Source organism: Brienomyrus brachyistius, chromosome 18, assembly GCF_023856365.1.
Source record: "Brienomyrus brachyistius isolate T26 chromosome 18, BBRACH_0.4, whole genome shotgun sequence".
NCBI lineage: Eukaryota > Metazoa > Chordata > Actinopteri > Osteoglossiformes > Mormyridae > Brienomyrus > Brienomyrus brachyistius.
This window is the reverse complement of record NC_064550.1, coordinates 13,389,685-13,406,536: the sequence shown is the minus strand read 5'-3', so window position 1 is coordinate 13,406,536 and position 16,852 is coordinate 13,389,685. Positions and strand designations below refer to the sequence as shown.

Below are 16,852 nucleotides of genomic sequence, written 5' to 3'. Positions count from 1 at the left end.
ATACCCTCTACCTGGCTGGTTTCTGGTCATTCCCAGTGTCTCCTGCTTCTCCATGTTCTTGTGTTCTGCTGTCTTAGAAGCTTTGGGCCTGGAAGCAACCTGCCGCTCAGTGTAGCCTCCTGCCAGCAGAACCAGGATTAAACCAGGATTTAAAAATGCAGATTGAAAACAATATGGGGTGGTCTCTTAATTGTTTTCCAGAGCTGTGTATGATATTATAATATAAATCATTGCAGGTTTCTGCGGTTCTCCATTCTGAATGATTTAGTGAGGTAGTCTTAGGAGAAGATCTACATCTAATCATTGGTGGAGACAGTGAACCATCATTTGTCTTGCAAAAATTTCACAGACTAGAGTATAACACACGATTAATAGGGAACCATCATCAGTATCATAGCTTGTCCGGTACCCACTTAATATTTCCTGCATGTTTGCCTTTCTGCTCACTTCTGTTTTGTTTTGAAGGATAGAAAGGTTAGTAATTGTATGATGCACACACTCCAGAACAGTTGAATGGTCACTCTGTATGGTAAATGACTGTTCTATAGCATGTATCACATAGTGAGGCACCATATCTTATTTTCTTCACTAGAAGGGCAGTCTGGCTCTGTTTCAAGGGCACTTTGTCAAGTTTCCTCACTTGGAAGGGCACCCATGAGCAGTGATTCTCAACCCATGTGTCACGGCCAGAATTTGGGTCCCTGCAAGTTCCCGAAAGGCTCGCGAGGGAAAGTAAGCGTTTTAAAACCAGCAAGCTCCTATAATGATCCAGGATCAGATTTCCTAGCCCCAGTCGTAGAATTAACCTGCATAAATGGGTCTTGGGTCTGATCCTGGATCATTATAGGACACTCAAGAACATAAGAACACTCAACCAATCCAAGACGCCAAACCACAAATGCTTAATTGTATAATTCACTGGCACGTCCAATACGAGTTGCGTGATAAGCATCGATTGGTATCTTCAGAGCGCACTGCATGCTTGACCAGAGCGTTAATATAAACCTATGCTTGATATAGGGTCGCAGCTGAGCTGCCATGGTAAACATTGGGTGCCTGAGGGCACTTCAGGAGGTTTTCACCTAGAAGGGCACCCAGGAGGCACCTGAGGTTTACATAATATTTATAATGCAACATAATATAAAGACAGCCGAGACCATTGTAAGAGCCCCTTAGGCCCTGGATGGACCACATTTTTACAGGCACATCAAAATACTATTTCGCATGAATGGGGCACGCAATCATTTTTCATGTGATGGGAAGCCAATAGTGATGTTTTTGCCTATCTAGAGGGCACATTAGCACTATTTTTTCAACCATAACCCCCTCCCCACTAGTGCCACTGCTGGTTCTATTGGGGGGGGGGGGGGGGGCAAAACAGGTTGAGCTTGTGTGTGGGGAGGGGATCAGATTTAGGCCTAATTAAAAAAACATTTTTTTTAATCTTGAAAATAAATAATTCTTATCTCTTTAAATCTTGAAAATACATTTTCTTTTGGAAATTAACCAACCCCCCCTCGGAGGATTATGAACTCCCGGCTAGCATATCTTATGCATTAATACGCCCTTCCCGTCCTTCTGCTTTAAATGACACCCATCGACAATTAAAACACTGGCGAAAGTACCGGTAAATTGGCTCATTGCACACGCTTATGGGCGTATTGGACTTTGTGTCAAAACTATTACATGAAGGTAGACTTGTTATTAAATAACTATTCAGCGTGAACTTTTCTGTTGAATCACAGCTATATTATACCGTTGTGACTGGATGTTTATTACATTATCCAACAATAGAAAAATAGTCCTAATTCTACCTGTAATTTATTGCATTCATTTTCCCATCGTTTTACGTAGCATTACAAGGATAAGATGTTGCCGGTGACGAGTTTCCTGTTCTTATAAATCTTTATTCATTTATAAGTTCATGCATACATATGTTAGTTTTAACAATATTCATAAGCAAGTACGCGCAAAACTACACCAGTATTTTAATTTGCGTCATTCACGTGTGCCGATTTCTTCATTCCTATTTTGTTTTCGTCAAGACTAGAAGCTACATAGTGTTCCTCACTGTAAACATCTTAGATAAGTCTGGCGTAATACGTTCTCACAAGTGCTACTTGAGGGGGTCAGTTTAGGAGGCGCGCCTATAAATTGTACAGGTCCCTGCTTGATTTCGGGCAGTTAAGGTAGCCCAGTGCAAGACGCATCACCAAAAGGAATATTGCTTCTGAATCCTTATCGTGGACGAAAAACAAATAGGTAAATATGAAAGGATAACATTTACTTTAATTCGCATTTATGTTACTTTATAACAAATTTATTAATCACGTAGTGTGTTATTAGAGTAGTTTTGTCTTCTTAGCATTTATTATTATTATTGTTATGATTATTATTATTCATACTAATAATGATATTTTCATGTTATTTTATCAAGACGTGTTATGCTGTTTTGGGAATTGAGCTCTCTGGAGCTGCATGGACCCGCACAATCCGGACAGAAAACTCTCTCACGAAATAACGTTCTCATAGTCACAGACCTGAACATACGGTCGCTGCGCCTCAGCAGGTAAACTATCCCGAAAGCGCTGCACTTGAAGGCATATACTTCTTAGCTTTCTACTTCGAGAAGATATACATCATTACGATGATTTGTTCTATTTCCATGCATCCTTGTTTAGCAAAATATTTATTGCATGGCGATAATCTATTCTACACATTAATTTGAAATCGGAGCAATGTTGAGTATACCAAATATAGGACAGTCCTGTACAAGAATGGCTTTGGATGAACTAGAGATATGAACAAGAACTAATGCATTTCGTCTTGAGACTGATTACAAATACATATTCATGTCATTATGGGGGCAGCTACTAAAGTTTGTTGTACTTGTATAACCTACTTGACAAATAAAATTCTTTGATCCTTAATATTCCAGAAGATTACCTCACAAAAAAGTTGCATCATCAGAAAAAGAGGGAAAAATCTATAATTCATTTTACAATACTATTTTTAATTCTGCAACGTTGAAATTTGTTAGATGAGGTATTGCATTGTAGTTCTCTATCCATGACATTCTTGCATTCATATAATTTGTGTGTAATTAAGTTATTCATTGTTTGTGTCATCTGTCTACCCTGTCTCCCTTTTAGGTAGTAAAGAGCGATTTTGTCTCCTTTGAGCTTCGGAAGTCATCAGTCACCACAGCTATGGTTGTAGTCAGGCCCGCAGATCTCGCCCCCACTGCCGCTGTTAAGTTCTTCGGTGCCGGGACCGCAGCCTGCATCGCTGACCTGGTCACCTTCCCACTGGACACGGCCAAAGTTCGCCTGCAGGTAAGGCCTGAACCACGACCTTCTCATTGACGTGTTGATCTGTGGTTAATCGTCTTGTTGATCATAGATGGTATAACTATGGCCAAATTTCCAGACATGAATCAGTGAATCTAGGAGCATAAATGGTGATGCGCTATTTGTACATGGGGGCTACTGAGCAGGTGCTGACATTATTCAGCCGGAAGTCCTGGAAGCCGTCACTTTCCCGTAGTCCTTCATGAAGCGAGGAAAACCGCATGTGAGCAGACCTCAGAGTGACCGTAGCTGTTCCTATCATTTAGATTCAGGGGGAATCCAAGGCAATAGAGGAAGTGGGGCAGGCGGCACGCTACCGCGGCGTGTTTGGCACCATCACTACCATGGTGCGCACAGAGGGGCCCCGCAGCCTCTACAACGGCCTGGTGGCGGGTCTCCAGAGGCAGATGAGCTTCGCCTCCGTCCGCATCGGCCTCTATGACAGCATGAAGCAGTTCTACACCCGCGGCTCAGACAGTGAGTGACCCCTGACACACTTAATACCCCCACCCCCAGTCTCTAATTATACCCACCCACAGGCAACAGTGCTTGTGGCATTAAAGTCACATCACACACCGGAGTGTGAAATGCGCACGCGGTCTCTCCAGTTTCTAAGTATCTGAGCTCCAAATAGCCTCTTGTTTACACTCGAAGAAAAAAACAACACCTGAACAGCAAATAGCAAAGGCAATAAACATGAATAAAGAATAATAAATCTACTCCATCAGAAATTACTAATTTGTTTTTCTGAAGTATTATCTGTAGTATTTTATATCGTTTCATACAAAAAAGACCTGCATGTTTCACCTGTCATTGTTAGTCGTTTTAGTGTTTGTTGAGTTGACTCCATGCAAAACACCTTGGGTGTTATTTTTAGACGCTAGTTCTTAGGCTCACTGTCACATGGGACTGTGTGGCAGCAGCACATTTGCAACAGGACCACTTGTTCTCTCCAGACGCAAACATCGTGATCCGGCTTCTGGCCGGCTGCACGACGGGGGCGATGGCCGTGGCGTTTGCCCAGCCCACCGATGTGGTCAAGGTGCGATTCCAAGCCCAGGTGAGAGTAGCGGATGGCGCTAAGCGATACAACGGCACCATGGATGCCTATCGGACCATAGCCCGGGACGAGGGCGTCCGGGGACTTTGGAGAGGTAGGAAGTGTCAGGGCCCGATCCCAGCCTGTGCGCCCGAGTTTGAGAGTAACGTTTGTATATCAAAGACACAACACAACATTTTCTGTTCTTTGCTCACTCTGTTCTAGGCTGTCTGCCCAACATAACACGGAATGCCATTGTGAATTGTGCAGAGCTAGTCACCTATGACATCATCAAGGAGCTCATTCTGAAGTATGACATCATGACAGGTAAGGCTGCCTTTGGAAGTTGAAGGTGAAGCAGGACCAAGAGGCACACGGAGCAACTTACCGATTGCGAACATGTGTGTCCCTCAGACAACCTGCCCTGCCACTTCACCGCCGCCTTCGGCGCGGGCTTCTGCACCACCATCGTGGCGTCGCCGGTCGACGTGGTGAAGACGCGCTTCATGAACTCCGCAGCAGGACAGTACAGCAGTGCCATCAACTGTGCTCTCACCATGTTGACCAAGGAGGGACCCACTGCCTTCTACAAGGGGTATGAGCTTTCCCTTTCCAAAGATGCATTACATCATCCACCTCTCATTTTGCTACCATTAATAGTAATGTGGAAAGAAATATTGGCATCACCATGCTTTGCCTTTGCATTGAAGCACTACCATGTCATTCATCTCTTGAGCATTATACTTTTCATTGATCATTTTGATATTTTAATCGTTATCTTTTTTATCGATTGCTAAGTACTGCTGAGTCTACTTACAGCCCCCCTGCATTTATCTGACAACTGTTCACATGGTATGTTCTCTCCTATCCCATTCCAGGTTCATGCCGTCCTTCCTTCGCCTAGGATCGTGGAACATCGTCATGTTCGTATCATATGAGCAGATCAAGCGTGCAGTAATGCGAGCACAGCAGTCATGGGAGTCCCCTTTCTGAACCGGCACTCTTGGACACCGAGTGCCTTTATTGATCTACAGCCAAGGAGGAAGTCGAATGTCTTGGGCAGGCATATACCGAGATGGGGGGGCTGAGCCCATGCCCCCTTTGCCCAAGCGATCCAAATTATCCCAATGACTATCCACCCCCCTCAAATCAAGGAGGACCCCCCCCCCAAGTCTTATTGCGCACAGATGACAATCACACTGAATTAACCAAGGGGGGAGGACCCCGCCATCCTCAGTCTAGCACCTGCCCCTCAAAAGGTCTCTGCAATGTACTGGTCATCAGACGGTACCCAAGGAGGTGGGGCTTGCCTGTGCTTCTGGGGTGGATGACATTCTGACGCACAAGTGGGATTCCCGGTCAACCACAGGATGTGTATGCGCACTTCTCCTCCCCCCACGCTGAGAGGAACACTCGATAGTGTTGAGGACATTGCTCCACTATAGCATTTTCCAGAATTATGATGTTGAGGGTTAAGGGTCAAAGACTGTGATGTCTCTTTCATAAACTCCATGGCCAAGAACTGTATCAGTTCTAAACATACGGATGCAGATTTTAAGGAAGACAAGAAGATATCGAAGTGCTGCCACACCAGAGCAATTGTTTACAGTTTCTAATGTCTGACTATTCCAAATTTGTAGTAACAAATGCATTATATGTGATGTATTGATCTATTTTTTAAATATCTTGCCTTCGTAGAAATTCTTCATGTTCTGTGTATCGCTGGTCGAAACAATCAGTCCTTATATTTCTATTTGTATCTGGTTCTGTCTTGTATAAATGTCAATATTCCCATGGTTTGCTTGCATTTTTTTTAAAAAACCCCAAGGAGCATGTTTTACTAATGTAAGTGCAAAACACACTCACATGGTTTATCATGAAGGGCAGCCTTCACAACTCTCAACACAGCCCCGACAGCTGCAGACCATGTTTCAGTATGTAAGTTTCACATTTTACCAGCAGTTGCTGTTAAAAACGGGCTTTACCTTAGGGGTGCAGTTGGATGAAAGCGATGTGTGGCCTTATGGGTCAGCTGTAATCAGAAGGATACTGATGCAAATCCTGTGCGACACAGAGTATTTTAACTGTTGGACCCTTGAGCAAGGTCCTTAACCCCAGTTGGTCCAGGGACAGGCTGAGCCTGCTTGCTTCATCAACTGTACGTGATTTTGGTTAAAAAAAAGTTATGCATTCCGACCATAAATACCTTAGTATTTAAATTGTGCCACACCCCCCCCCCAATATCAAACTCTCTTTTACACTGTTGCCTGTGAAGAACTAACAGAGAGAGCGTAATTCTGACCCTTAAACTCAAATTTGCACTACCAGAAGTCACGACAACCACCTCCGAAGTGAACTGTTCGATATTTGTAAGCGGGGGCTCTCGGCAGTGTATGGCTCAGTGGGCTAAGTCTGTGTGCTTGTAATCTTAAGGTTGCTGGTTCAAACCCAGGCTCTGTGGGTCCTTGAGCAAGGCTCTCAACCCCCCAGCTCCCTGGGTGCCACTGTAAGTGGACAACTTACACTGTTAAGAGCAAATTGAGGGAGGCGTAAAACACAGTTCATAATTAAGATGATTATTTAATATGTCATTTGATGGAGTGTCTGACACTGTGTTTGGAAACATCAGAGAATGTCACTGAGTGCCAGCCGTGTCCTTCGGCAATTTGCCCGTAGGCAACAGGTATAGTTGATTATCCTCTTTGTAGAAGTAGCTCTCACTATAAATAGGGTTGGAGACACCTTTTCTACATGCATGGAAACTGGTTGCACTTTCATGTCATGCTCCTACCTCGGACCAGTCGACACCCTCCATCCCGCCCCCGCCCCCAGACTTCTGACATATTCCGAACACTGATGTGGATAAGCCTGAAAAGTGCCACATCCTGTTTTTCTAGACAAATGTATTACATTCCAAGAAATATCAGTACAAGCATTATTGAGGAACTACGCTTTTTCTATAGGACCTTATCAAACATGCACTTTCTCATATCTAATAGGATCAGCTGAGGGTTAAGACGGCCAAACGAATGTTACAGCGGAGGTTTTTCGACCAATCGTGTTGTCAGCAAGTAGAAAAAAAAACGATTGGATGCCCGCATATGTCGTGTCTTCCGCGCCACTCTAACAAGAAGTACCTTTGTTCTGTGACGTAGGAGCGCTAATTACGAGGCACTATAAAAGGCATTCGGTAGGCTGTTGAGTATATCAAGCCGGCTAGCTGTTACGGAGTACGGAAGTATCACAAAGCGACACAAAGGAAATTTTCTTTCTCGTTGTTTCAACTTCAGATTTACGGTAAACGAAGCTTGAGAGTTATTTTTTGTTGTATTGCATTATATGGTTATGGTTTTGGCAAGTTTTGTTTTTACGTTTATGGTATTTCTTTAATTCTGGTTAAGAATTGTGTTAATGAATGCTAATTAAACTATGTCTTTTTCAGAGCTTGGAGCATGTTTTTTGAGTGTTTCGTTTTTCAACGACTTTCTATGGAAGACCAAGTCAACCAAATCATAGTTGAAAGTAATTTCAACGAGAGGGATACTTTTAGAGAATCCTGATCATCACTTTCATCCTGGGCATACTTGAAGGTAATATTTTTAAAACTTATGAAAATAAAGCCGTTCCCAAAACCCGGAATGATGTCAATCGTGCGTGAAATTAATCGGATAAATGAACAAACTTTAAAAAATAACGGCATGATTGAGTTGTTACAAATGTTAATTACTACAGACAGATGGAATTTTTAAAAATAATTTGTCCTGCTTCCACCACTCTACTGAGCCGAATAATTGTCAGAAGCGGCGAAATTCGCATATAAGCTTCTCTACAGTAGCTTCCTTTCTTTTGATTTTTGGTTGGAATGACTTCGTTGTGTTTTCTCCTCGTGTTGCGCTCAACTGGTTGCGGGTGGTTTGCAGTAGCCGTTTCCCTTTGAACGGCACACAAGAGCATGGCAACAGGGCAAAGCCAATGAGCGCACGACAAACCCGCATACAGTTCCGCTCCTCCACAGGGTCACAAGCGGAACAATCTTTGTTTAGGAAACTCCACCCCTGGCGGAACAGTACATTCTGTGGTTTTCATAGCGTTCCTCGGCCCTGTTTGTTCCGGGGGAGGGGGGGGGGCACGTGAGGAGGAGGGTGACCGGCCTCTCCTGGCTTTGACTTCAGAATTCAATTGCTTAATCATGCCTTTCTATGCTTCAAAGATGTGCTCATTTAATCCATTAACTTCTGCTCCATCAGAGCGTTGGGTGCCTGCTTTCCTCCAGTTCAACATTCCACCTTTTTGAGTTGGCTTTTCTTACTGCTGAAGAGAGGGGAAAATGGTTGGATTCGCTCCTGTCGACGTACCACCAACTGCTATGGTGAAGTTTTTTGGCGCTGGAGCTGCGGCCTGCATCGCTGACCTGGTCACCTTTCCCCTGGATACGGCCAAAGTTCGACTCCAGGTGAGGGCTGACTTGTGGGTAGCAGTGTAGGACCGACGTGGTACTCTGATGCTGGGCCTTTGGAACTTAGGATACAAACTACAATTTTATTTTTTTGTAGGTTTAGTTTGTACTTGCACACTTCACAATTAAGTGGATGGACTTGAGATTAATTTGGGGGGAGGGGACTGGAACTACTGGCCCATTTCTTGGCGCCTGTTCCCCCCCCCCATCCACCATACATGTCACTAGTTCTCGGACAAGTTCTTGCATGTAAGCTATGAAATGTTAAGCATATACATTATAGCCTAAAGCCCGGCAGAGGGGGGAGTCGCCATGCCGGTGTTGTGGTGATGTTGAGGGCTGGCATGGTGGTCTTGTTCTATGCTGCAGTTCCTCCACAGAGGAACCTTTGAGCTTTCTAGTGAAAGCTTGTCGTCTGAATTTGGAACCATCTAATTCCCAGATGGGTAGGAGTGACCTCATTCCATCAACCTGTAGCCAATATTACTGTAAATGTGCACGCCCCCCACCCCCAAATCTCCTTGGCTCTTTGTCACATATGCATTAAATGCAGAGAACATGTTTCGTTGTGGTGTCAACGATGATGACTAATCACTAAATTCTAAAAAAATACAAAAATTCTCTCTCCAACTCCAAACTTTAGAGTAAGCCGTTCCAGGAGCTGAATTCCATGGCCCTAGGAGAATCCAGAGTTGGGATCCCTGGATGCTGTTGACCTGCTACTAGGGGGTTTTATTACCCCCCCCCCTTCCTCATGGACCCCTCCCAGTTTCTGTAAAGTCTCTCCTTGCCCCCATTTGTCCCGCACAGATCCAGGGAGAGGCCCAGTCCTCCGCTGCAGTGGCTGCACGCTACCGCGGCGTGTTTGGCACCATCGCTACCATGGTGCGCACAGAGGGGCCCCGCAGCCTCTACAACGGCCTGGTGGCGGGTCTCCAGAGGCAGATGAGCTTCGCCTCCGTCCGCATCGGCCTCTATGACTCTGTCAAGCAATTTTACACCAAAGGGTCTGAGCGTGAGTGGTTCTTAATGTTCACTTCACAACTACCCAGCCAGCACATTTCAGAATTCTTGAGTGATGGGTGTTGTGATTCTCTCTCTCCCCCCCCCGACTAAATTGGCTTGAGCTATTTCTTAATATGGTATGCAGTTCTAGATCAGGGGTGTCAAACTCCAATCCTGGGGGGCCAGAGCCCTGTAGCTTGGTTCTTTTCCTGTTCCACAAATGATTCAGCTCTTGAGCTGTGTTTGATTGGCACAAGGAGTTGAATCCGGTGCTTTACATGAGGGTACATCAAAACTGTGCAGGGCCCCGGCCCTCCAGGACTCGAGTTTGGCACCCCTGTTCTAGATCATACACAACCCTAATCTCCATGCATCTCCCCTAGATGTGGGAATTGGCAGTCGACTGCTTGCGGGATGCACCACCGGGGCGCTGGCAGTGGCTGTAGCCCAGCCTACTGATGTCGTCAAGGTCCGGTTCCAGGCACAGGCAGGGGCTACTGGAGTTGGCAGACGTTACCAGGGAACCATGGATGCCTATAAGACCATAGCTAGGGAGGAAGGCCTTCGTGGGCTGTGGAGAGGTAAGTCTTGGTTGAAGGTGATGGAACCAATACCCCTGCTTTGGATCCCGTTGGGACCTTGAATTCTTTATCTTGTAGGTACATCTCCCAATATTGCCCGCAATGCCATTGTGAACTGCACAGAGCTGGTGACTTACGATCTCATCAAAGACCAACTGTTGAGAACGACTCCAATGACTGGTAAAGGCCTGTTTATACGAAGCTAACTTAGCATCGCAAATCTTCATTGGCGCTCGCATGCGTGACGACCAGATTCGTATTGCAGATGACCTCCCCTGCCACTTCACCTCTGCGTTTGGAGCTGGTTTCTGCACAACTGTGATCGCCTCTCCTGTGGATGTGGTGAAGACGAGATACATGAACTCTGCCTGTGGCCAGTACAGCAGTGCCTTAAACTGTGCCCTCAAAATGCTGACCAAGGAGGGGCCCTTGGCTTTCTATAAGGGGTAATGCGACAGCCTGGAGTTCCTGCATTTTCATGGCAGATTCTTCATACCAACCACTCGACTGACATTTCTATCCATGTATGCTACACAGCTAGACTAATCGCTTTCTGTTTACAGGTTCATGCCGTCTTTCCTACGGCTGGGATCCTGGAACGTGGTGATGTTCGTGACTTACGAGCAGCTCAAGCGAGCCATGATGGTGGCCTGTAACAACCGGGCAGTGCCTCTCTGAAGACCTGAGCGACATCTCTCCCTTTTGAAACCTGACCCAGTGTAGCTTTGGTTTAAGGTGCAAGTATGTCAAACTGGTTTTTATGCAATGCTCCAAATTCAAGAGGTACCAAAATCACGTTGTATCCACAAAGCACCATTTTGTTTTTTTTATGCTCTTGCGTTTTTTGATTCCAAACTAGCAGGTCTTAACACAAATAAATGCATTTTACAAGATCTTGTTTGCCCAAGTTTATTGCAAAAAGAGTGTCTTAGTGGTTCAGTGAGTTTACCATGCAGTTATGGAATGGTAGTACAATGATGTGGCAATTGAGGTTTTAACCCTTACAGTTCATGCTCCACTTGCCCAAATGTTACGGTTTGTCAGCTGAAATTGTACATGCAAACTGTCAATTTTTGGTCTTGCAGACTTATTGCATGTTGGTGTTGAGAGCAAGGAATTGCATTTGAAGTAGGTGGAATCTGCTGGCTTCTTGTGTTTTGGACCGGACCATGGTACCAGTTAGTATTCCACCAGAACCCTGTAGGTAGAGCTGCCACTCGTCCTGTGTATTGAGAATCCCATACTGAAATGTAAAATGCCTTGATCAATGAAAATGTGACTTGTCCCGTATTTCTGTACTCCCACTTGGTATCTTAACGTCTGTTCAATTTTTGTACAAGAAACTTCAGTGGCCATCAAAAGGTCTGTATGCTTGGTGTGTGGACTGCAATGATATGCAGACAAGGAGTGTGAACCAGACTTTATGCACAGTTGACTTGCACCTTCAGAGGGTTAGGGCTTGCTTGATCAGTTTTTTCCCTTGGAGTGAGAGCTTTTCTGGGAACTTGACATGGAACTTGATGATGAGGTCTCCCCTGCGCCTGGGGTCAGCTGACTGAGGCATTCCTTCTCCAGGCACCACCTTGGTGTAGTTGGGACTAGAGAAAAATGAGTGATGTATAGTAACATATGACTCACTTGTTCACTAAGCTATGATACATGGTAACATGTAAGACTCACTAAGTATCACTTGTTTGTCACTTTCAGTCCATTTGAACTCTAGCCTTAGAGGTCGGCCTCGTGGCCCCTGCTTCTGTGTGCTGAAGACGTTCTGCACATTTCACCCTCCCCCCTCGCTGTGTGGGGGTGGGCCAGTGATAAGTGTTTGGAAGTAAGCTAAAGAACCCATTAACCGCCACATGCTTTACGAGAACTGACCCAACTGCCTAAGTTTAAAGCTATAATTGGAAAGAATTGCAACATTTACAATCAGCACATGCTTTTATCTAAGGCAATATACTACTGAGAAAATGGGGTCAGACAGACCCTGGACTAATTGGGGTGGGGGGTTAAGCGTCTTGCTCAGGGGCTCAACATTGACATTATGCTGCTGACCACAGGATTTGAACAAACAACTTTTTGATCATGGGCACAGGCTCCTACTCCACTGAGCGGCCCACCGCCCGAAAGGTATGTGTAGGGTGACCAGGTGGTCTATAATAGGGAGGGCATTTTGAGCTAGGACTGGATTTGTAATCTCATTTCAATTAATAGGCACTTCTACTTGAACACTTGCTGTGTGCTGGTAGGTCAGTCTCCTATAATCATGCATGTGAAATAGCTGGATGAGTCAGTCAAGGAAACGAACCAGTAAAGGCGCAAGAACTGAAGAGTTTAGCCGAGCACAGGAGCCTTTCAGTTTTAACGTAGCTCTTAAAACCTGAAGTAGCTCAAAATGTCGTCCCTGACATGAATTTTCTGGTCACTCTTAGAATCTGTGCTTGAAAGAAATGGGACTTCAGTCTCAACTGGGGTCTTTAAATTCAGGTTTATGAAGATGTTTTTGGCAGGCCTGCATAAAAAAAAACAAATATAGTATAATCTTGAATGTGCTTTAGTCTTCCCTTGTGATTTATGTCACGTAATCTAAATGTATTTGCTCAACACTGCAGTAGACCTAAGTGAAACAAAACAAACAGGCAGACAGGCCTTAAAGAGAAGGAAGTGCTACTCACTGCACTATGTCATTCACGGGAATGTTAAGTAGTCTGCCGTCTAGCGTCTCTATCTCCATGGAGAAGCCGGTCAGGGCCTGAATGATTAAGAAGGGTGGTGTTTTAGCTTTATGTCGAACAGCTCCAGGACCACCCTGATACTACCAACATTTTCCCCACCCCTGTGCCAAACTGAGACAGATTTTTAATAACTGTTAATAAGTATCAGAAAGTGTAGGTAGTGAACTGGATTTTAAATTCCCCAGAATGGAATTCATAATGTAAAAGTGTACATAAATACGCTCTGTCCAGAATATGAGGCCATTTTAAAAATGAAAGATAGGGGTTTGGTCACAGGCATCCTCACCTTCTCCAGGTCAATGTCATAAGTGTAAATCAGGTTATGTTCTTGTCTGGAGAACCTTGGATGGTTCTTCTGTTGCACAACAAATACGATGTCAGCTGGGATACAGTTGGGTCCCTTTGCATAGTCAACAAAATGAAGAACTTGAGGTGAATTCAAGAATTAGATACACGTGTTACGATTGTTTTACTACATCTGAAAAATTTTAAGTTGGCATATTTTGTTTGTGGTCACCTGGTCACCCTCTTTTTCAAATATTATCCTTGTGCCCTCTCTCCAGCCTGGTTTAATGTTAATACTTAGAATCTTGTCCTTGATGCTTGATGTGTATCCATCCTCGTTCATAACCTGGTCAGAAGAGAAAAAGCAGACTGAAACAAATCTGAAAGTGCCACACTTTTCTTTACGTCCAAACGCACGACTTACTCGCCGAGATATTTTCATCTTTTTGGTGCACCCGTGAAACAGGTCCTCTAGGGCCAGGTGTAGGTCTCTCTCAATGGGCGCGTCCTGCTTCCGCACGCCTCGCCCACACAGACCTCCGAACCCCACGTCGATATCACTGCCGTCCTCCGCGTAAAAGTCTGGTGAGCAAAAACGCAGGAGCAACTAAACAATACTGAGACGAATGAATGGTTTAATTCGATTTCTTATTCAATTCTTTAATATCTGTTACACGATCACTTCCTACATTCTTCACACTTACAAAAAAACTAGACACACGTTGACTATTGCTAAATAAAGAAATGAATAAAATATTCGTATCCTTGCCTGCAAATGGGTTGTCTCCCCCAAAAAAGCTCCTGAAAATTTTCTCCGGGTTCCCATGGAATGTGTAACCTTCAGTCCAAGCCCCATTTACACCGAGATCGGATGGGATACCTCTTTTCAAGCCCTCTTCGCCAAACTTGTCATAAGTTGCCTTCTTCCTAGCTAGACATTACAGAAGGAATACACGGGAGGGTTTTTTACAGTTTTGATTGGCTATTCGGCGTTTTTTTTCTGCTTGTTACTTTTCAATGAGCCAAAATATAAATATACATATACTGACATATAGCCTAAATATTGAACTCGGGTACCTACGTACGGTCACTTAAAACATCGTAAGCCTCCGCGATCTCACTGAATTTCTCATAGGCACCGGAATCATTGTTTTTGTCAGGGTGGTACTTCAGTGCAAGTCTTCGGTACCTACAAATAAATGCATGCATAAATATACCTAATGACTTAGGCCTAATCAAGAAGTGCAACAATGCTTACTTACGCCTTTTTGATGTCTGCGTCGGTCGCATTTCTGTTTATTTCCAAAGAGACATAGTAATCCCCACCCATCGTTAAATTTGTTTATATTTTTTCTGATAAAGTCTAGATGTCTACCAGTTTATTAGCTGATCAGTTTGGGGTCGGTTTGTGGATTTATTTATTTACTCAAAATTACGATTTGTTGCTACAAATTAACCTCACCGAAATTATTGTATTTCTGAGTCCGGTTGCCAAGGACGCTCTAAGCTGAAAGGGTTTCTGGGTTACCATTATAACGTCACGTGATTCATTTAAATATCACTCCGAAACAAAAGTACGCTTCTCATAGAAATTGTTAAAAACTGACTTTTGGGTTTTTGTATGAGAGATTTACATTTGATGTTCTACGATTACACACGTGATATGAGTTGTATTCATATTTCAGACGTAAGTAGGCGTACAGGCCTGCAACATGACAGTCTCAAGTTGGATAGGCCTAATACCGAATATATTTTTTCAAATCGTTATTTTTCAGGTTATATAAGAACGTAAAAGGATAGCATCCTATGGTACAACTCCGATAACGTTATATTGTCATTATATTAGTTTGATCATTTAATCCCAGGAATGCTTGCGACATTACATATTTAAACATTCTGCAGATGGGAAAAACACATAAGGATATCATATTTCGATCATTTTAAATAATGGAGTATGCAATTTTACGGGGGTGGCGTGTGGCTTAGCGAATGGTTGTGATCAGAAAGTCGCTGGTTTAAATCCGACAGAGAGATTTCATCTTTGCCCGCCAATTACTCCAGTGTGAGTGGAGCTGTTTGACATACTCAATATAACTGCATTTGGAAAAAAATGTTTCATACATTTAATTTGAAATCGAGTTCAGCATCCTGCAATGTCTATACTGCAGTCACGAAGCCCCAAAACCAAAAATGTGCAATTTAACAGACCGCCAACAAATGGCGCTGTTGCCTTACTGGAGCCTGATATATATTTAAATTTTAAATTATAATGTTGTAATAGCGGGGGCGGCATGGTGGTGGCACTGTTGCCTCACACCTCTGGGACCTGGGTTCGAGTCTCCGCCTGGGTCACATGTGTGCGGAGTTTGCATGTTCTCCCCATGTCGTCGTGGGGTTTCCTCCGGGTACTCCGGTTTCCCCCTACAGTCCAAAAACATGCTGAGGCTAATTGGAGTTGCTAAATTGCCCGTAGGAGTGCATGTATGAGTGAATGGTGTGTGAGTGTGCCCTGCGACGGGCTGGCCCCCCATCCTGGGTTGTTCCCTGCCTCGTGCCCATTGCTTCCGGGATAGGCTCTGGACCCCCCCGCGACCCAGTAGGATAAGCGGTTTGGAAAATGGATGGATGGGTGGATATTGTAATAGCCTTAGCATTATACAGGAAACTTGCTTATAAATTACGTAAATCATGCTTGACGTGTTACCTGGAACAAAAATCTCGTTTAAATTGTACTATACAACAAAGCAAGACTCATTGACGGTGAGTGGTCTTAAGACATAAGAATTCCATATTTTTTGGGATATCTAACCTGTTTTTTTATTATTGTGAGTTTAACAAAACCAAAGAGAATGAATGATAAGAACAGCAATTGCTCCAACCAGACGTTTCTGCTAACCTAACCGCTTCTTCCTGTTCTACATGTAGGTTTGGTCCGATTGATTTCACACTTGCATATAAGCACGGACGTATTTATGTCAGGCATAGCATCTGAATCACGGAGTCAACAGGACAACTTAATGTGCGCAATGGCCATTCGTACAATGAAAGCAGCGCGGTTCTCGCTGCAAGGTTAATCCAAAATTAGCAGCAAACTGAACTGACTGACGGCAGAACCCTCGCCATCCACACCTCGTCCAGTAGTACTGACTGAATCCTCATGCACTGAAACAGGGGCACTGGTGTATTCATAGGAAGGAAAAACCAGCGGCTTACTGCCGCCTAGTGGCGCTCCTTGGGGACACAGTTGACAGTTGCAATGTTGGCTGGCGGAAATCTGAATTAGATGAGCCATGAAACGGAACTAAACAGATTAGCTGCCATTTAGGGAAAGTGTTACTATTCCTTCACAGAGAACTACAGCGGTGGCGACCGACAAAAGGAAAAGGTCAGGCAAGTCAGGT

General features: G+C 44.2%; 3 protein-coding genes across 11 annotated transcripts; 2 read left to right on the top strand and 1 right to left on the bottom strand.

The window, feature by feature from the left end:
• The first annotated feature begins 2,108 nt into the window (after positions 1-2,108).
• Positions 2,109-6,185, top strand: LOC125713351 (mitochondrial uncoupling protein 2-like). Of its 2 annotated transcripts, none has more exons than XM_048984376.1 (8): positions 2,109-2,262; positions 2,438-2,569; positions 3,153-3,335; positions 3,617-3,827; positions 4,307-4,504; positions 4,615-4,716; positions 4,804-4,984; positions 5,268-6,185. In XM_048984376.1, exons 3-8 carry the CDS (start codon positions 3,210-3,212, stop codon positions 5,380-5,382), a joined length of 933 nt encoding a protein of 310 aa, XP_048840333.1. In that variant the 5' UTR covers positions 2,109-2,262; positions 2,438-2,569; positions 3,153-3,209; the 3' UTR covers positions 5,383-6,185. The 2 variants fall into 2 exon arrangements, with proteins under 2 accessions (XP_048840333.1, XP_048840334.1); XM_048984377.1 differs by having other exon boundaries at positions 2,121-2,262; positions 2,465-2,569.
• A 1,345-nt stretch (positions 6,186-7,530) lies between these two features.
• On the top strand, positions 7,531-11,324 carry ucp2 (uncoupling protein 2). Its single transcript, XM_048984049.1, has 8 exons — positions 7,531-7,686; positions 7,832-7,979; positions 8,637-8,842; positions 9,656-9,860; positions 10,234-10,431; positions 10,510-10,611; positions 10,697-10,877; positions 10,995-11,324. Exons 3-8 carry the CDS (start codon positions 8,717-8,719, stop codon positions 11,107-11,109), a joined length of 927 nt encoding a protein of 308 aa, XP_048840006.1. The 5' UTR covers positions 7,531-7,686; positions 7,832-7,979; positions 8,637-8,716; the 3' UTR covers positions 11,110-11,324.
• On the bottom strand, positions 11,325-14,954 carry dnajb13 (DnaJ heat shock protein family (Hsp40) member B13). Of its 8 annotated transcripts, none has more exons than XM_048984044.1 (8): positions 14,714-14,954; positions 14,537-14,640; positions 14,221-14,382; positions 13,876-14,033; positions 13,684-13,797; positions 13,453-13,566; positions 13,107-13,183; positions 11,325-12,029 (listed from the first exon to the last, which is right to left on the bottom strand). In XM_048984044.1, the coding sequence occupies exons 1-8, from the start codon at positions 14,779-14,781 to the stop codon at positions 11,876-11,878; spliced, it is 951 nt and encodes a 316-aa protein (XP_048840001.1). In that variant the 5' UTR covers positions 14,782-14,954; the 3' UTR covers positions 11,325-11,875. The 8 variants fall into 8 exon arrangements, with proteins under 8 accessions (XP_048840001.1, XP_048840002.1, XP_048839999.1 ...); XM_048984045.1 differs by having other exon boundaries at positions 13,453-13,521; XM_048984042.1 differs by having other exon boundaries at positions 13,684-14,033; positions 14,221-14,378; positions 14,533-14,640.
• Positions 14,955-16,852: the final 1,898 nt, after the last annotated feature.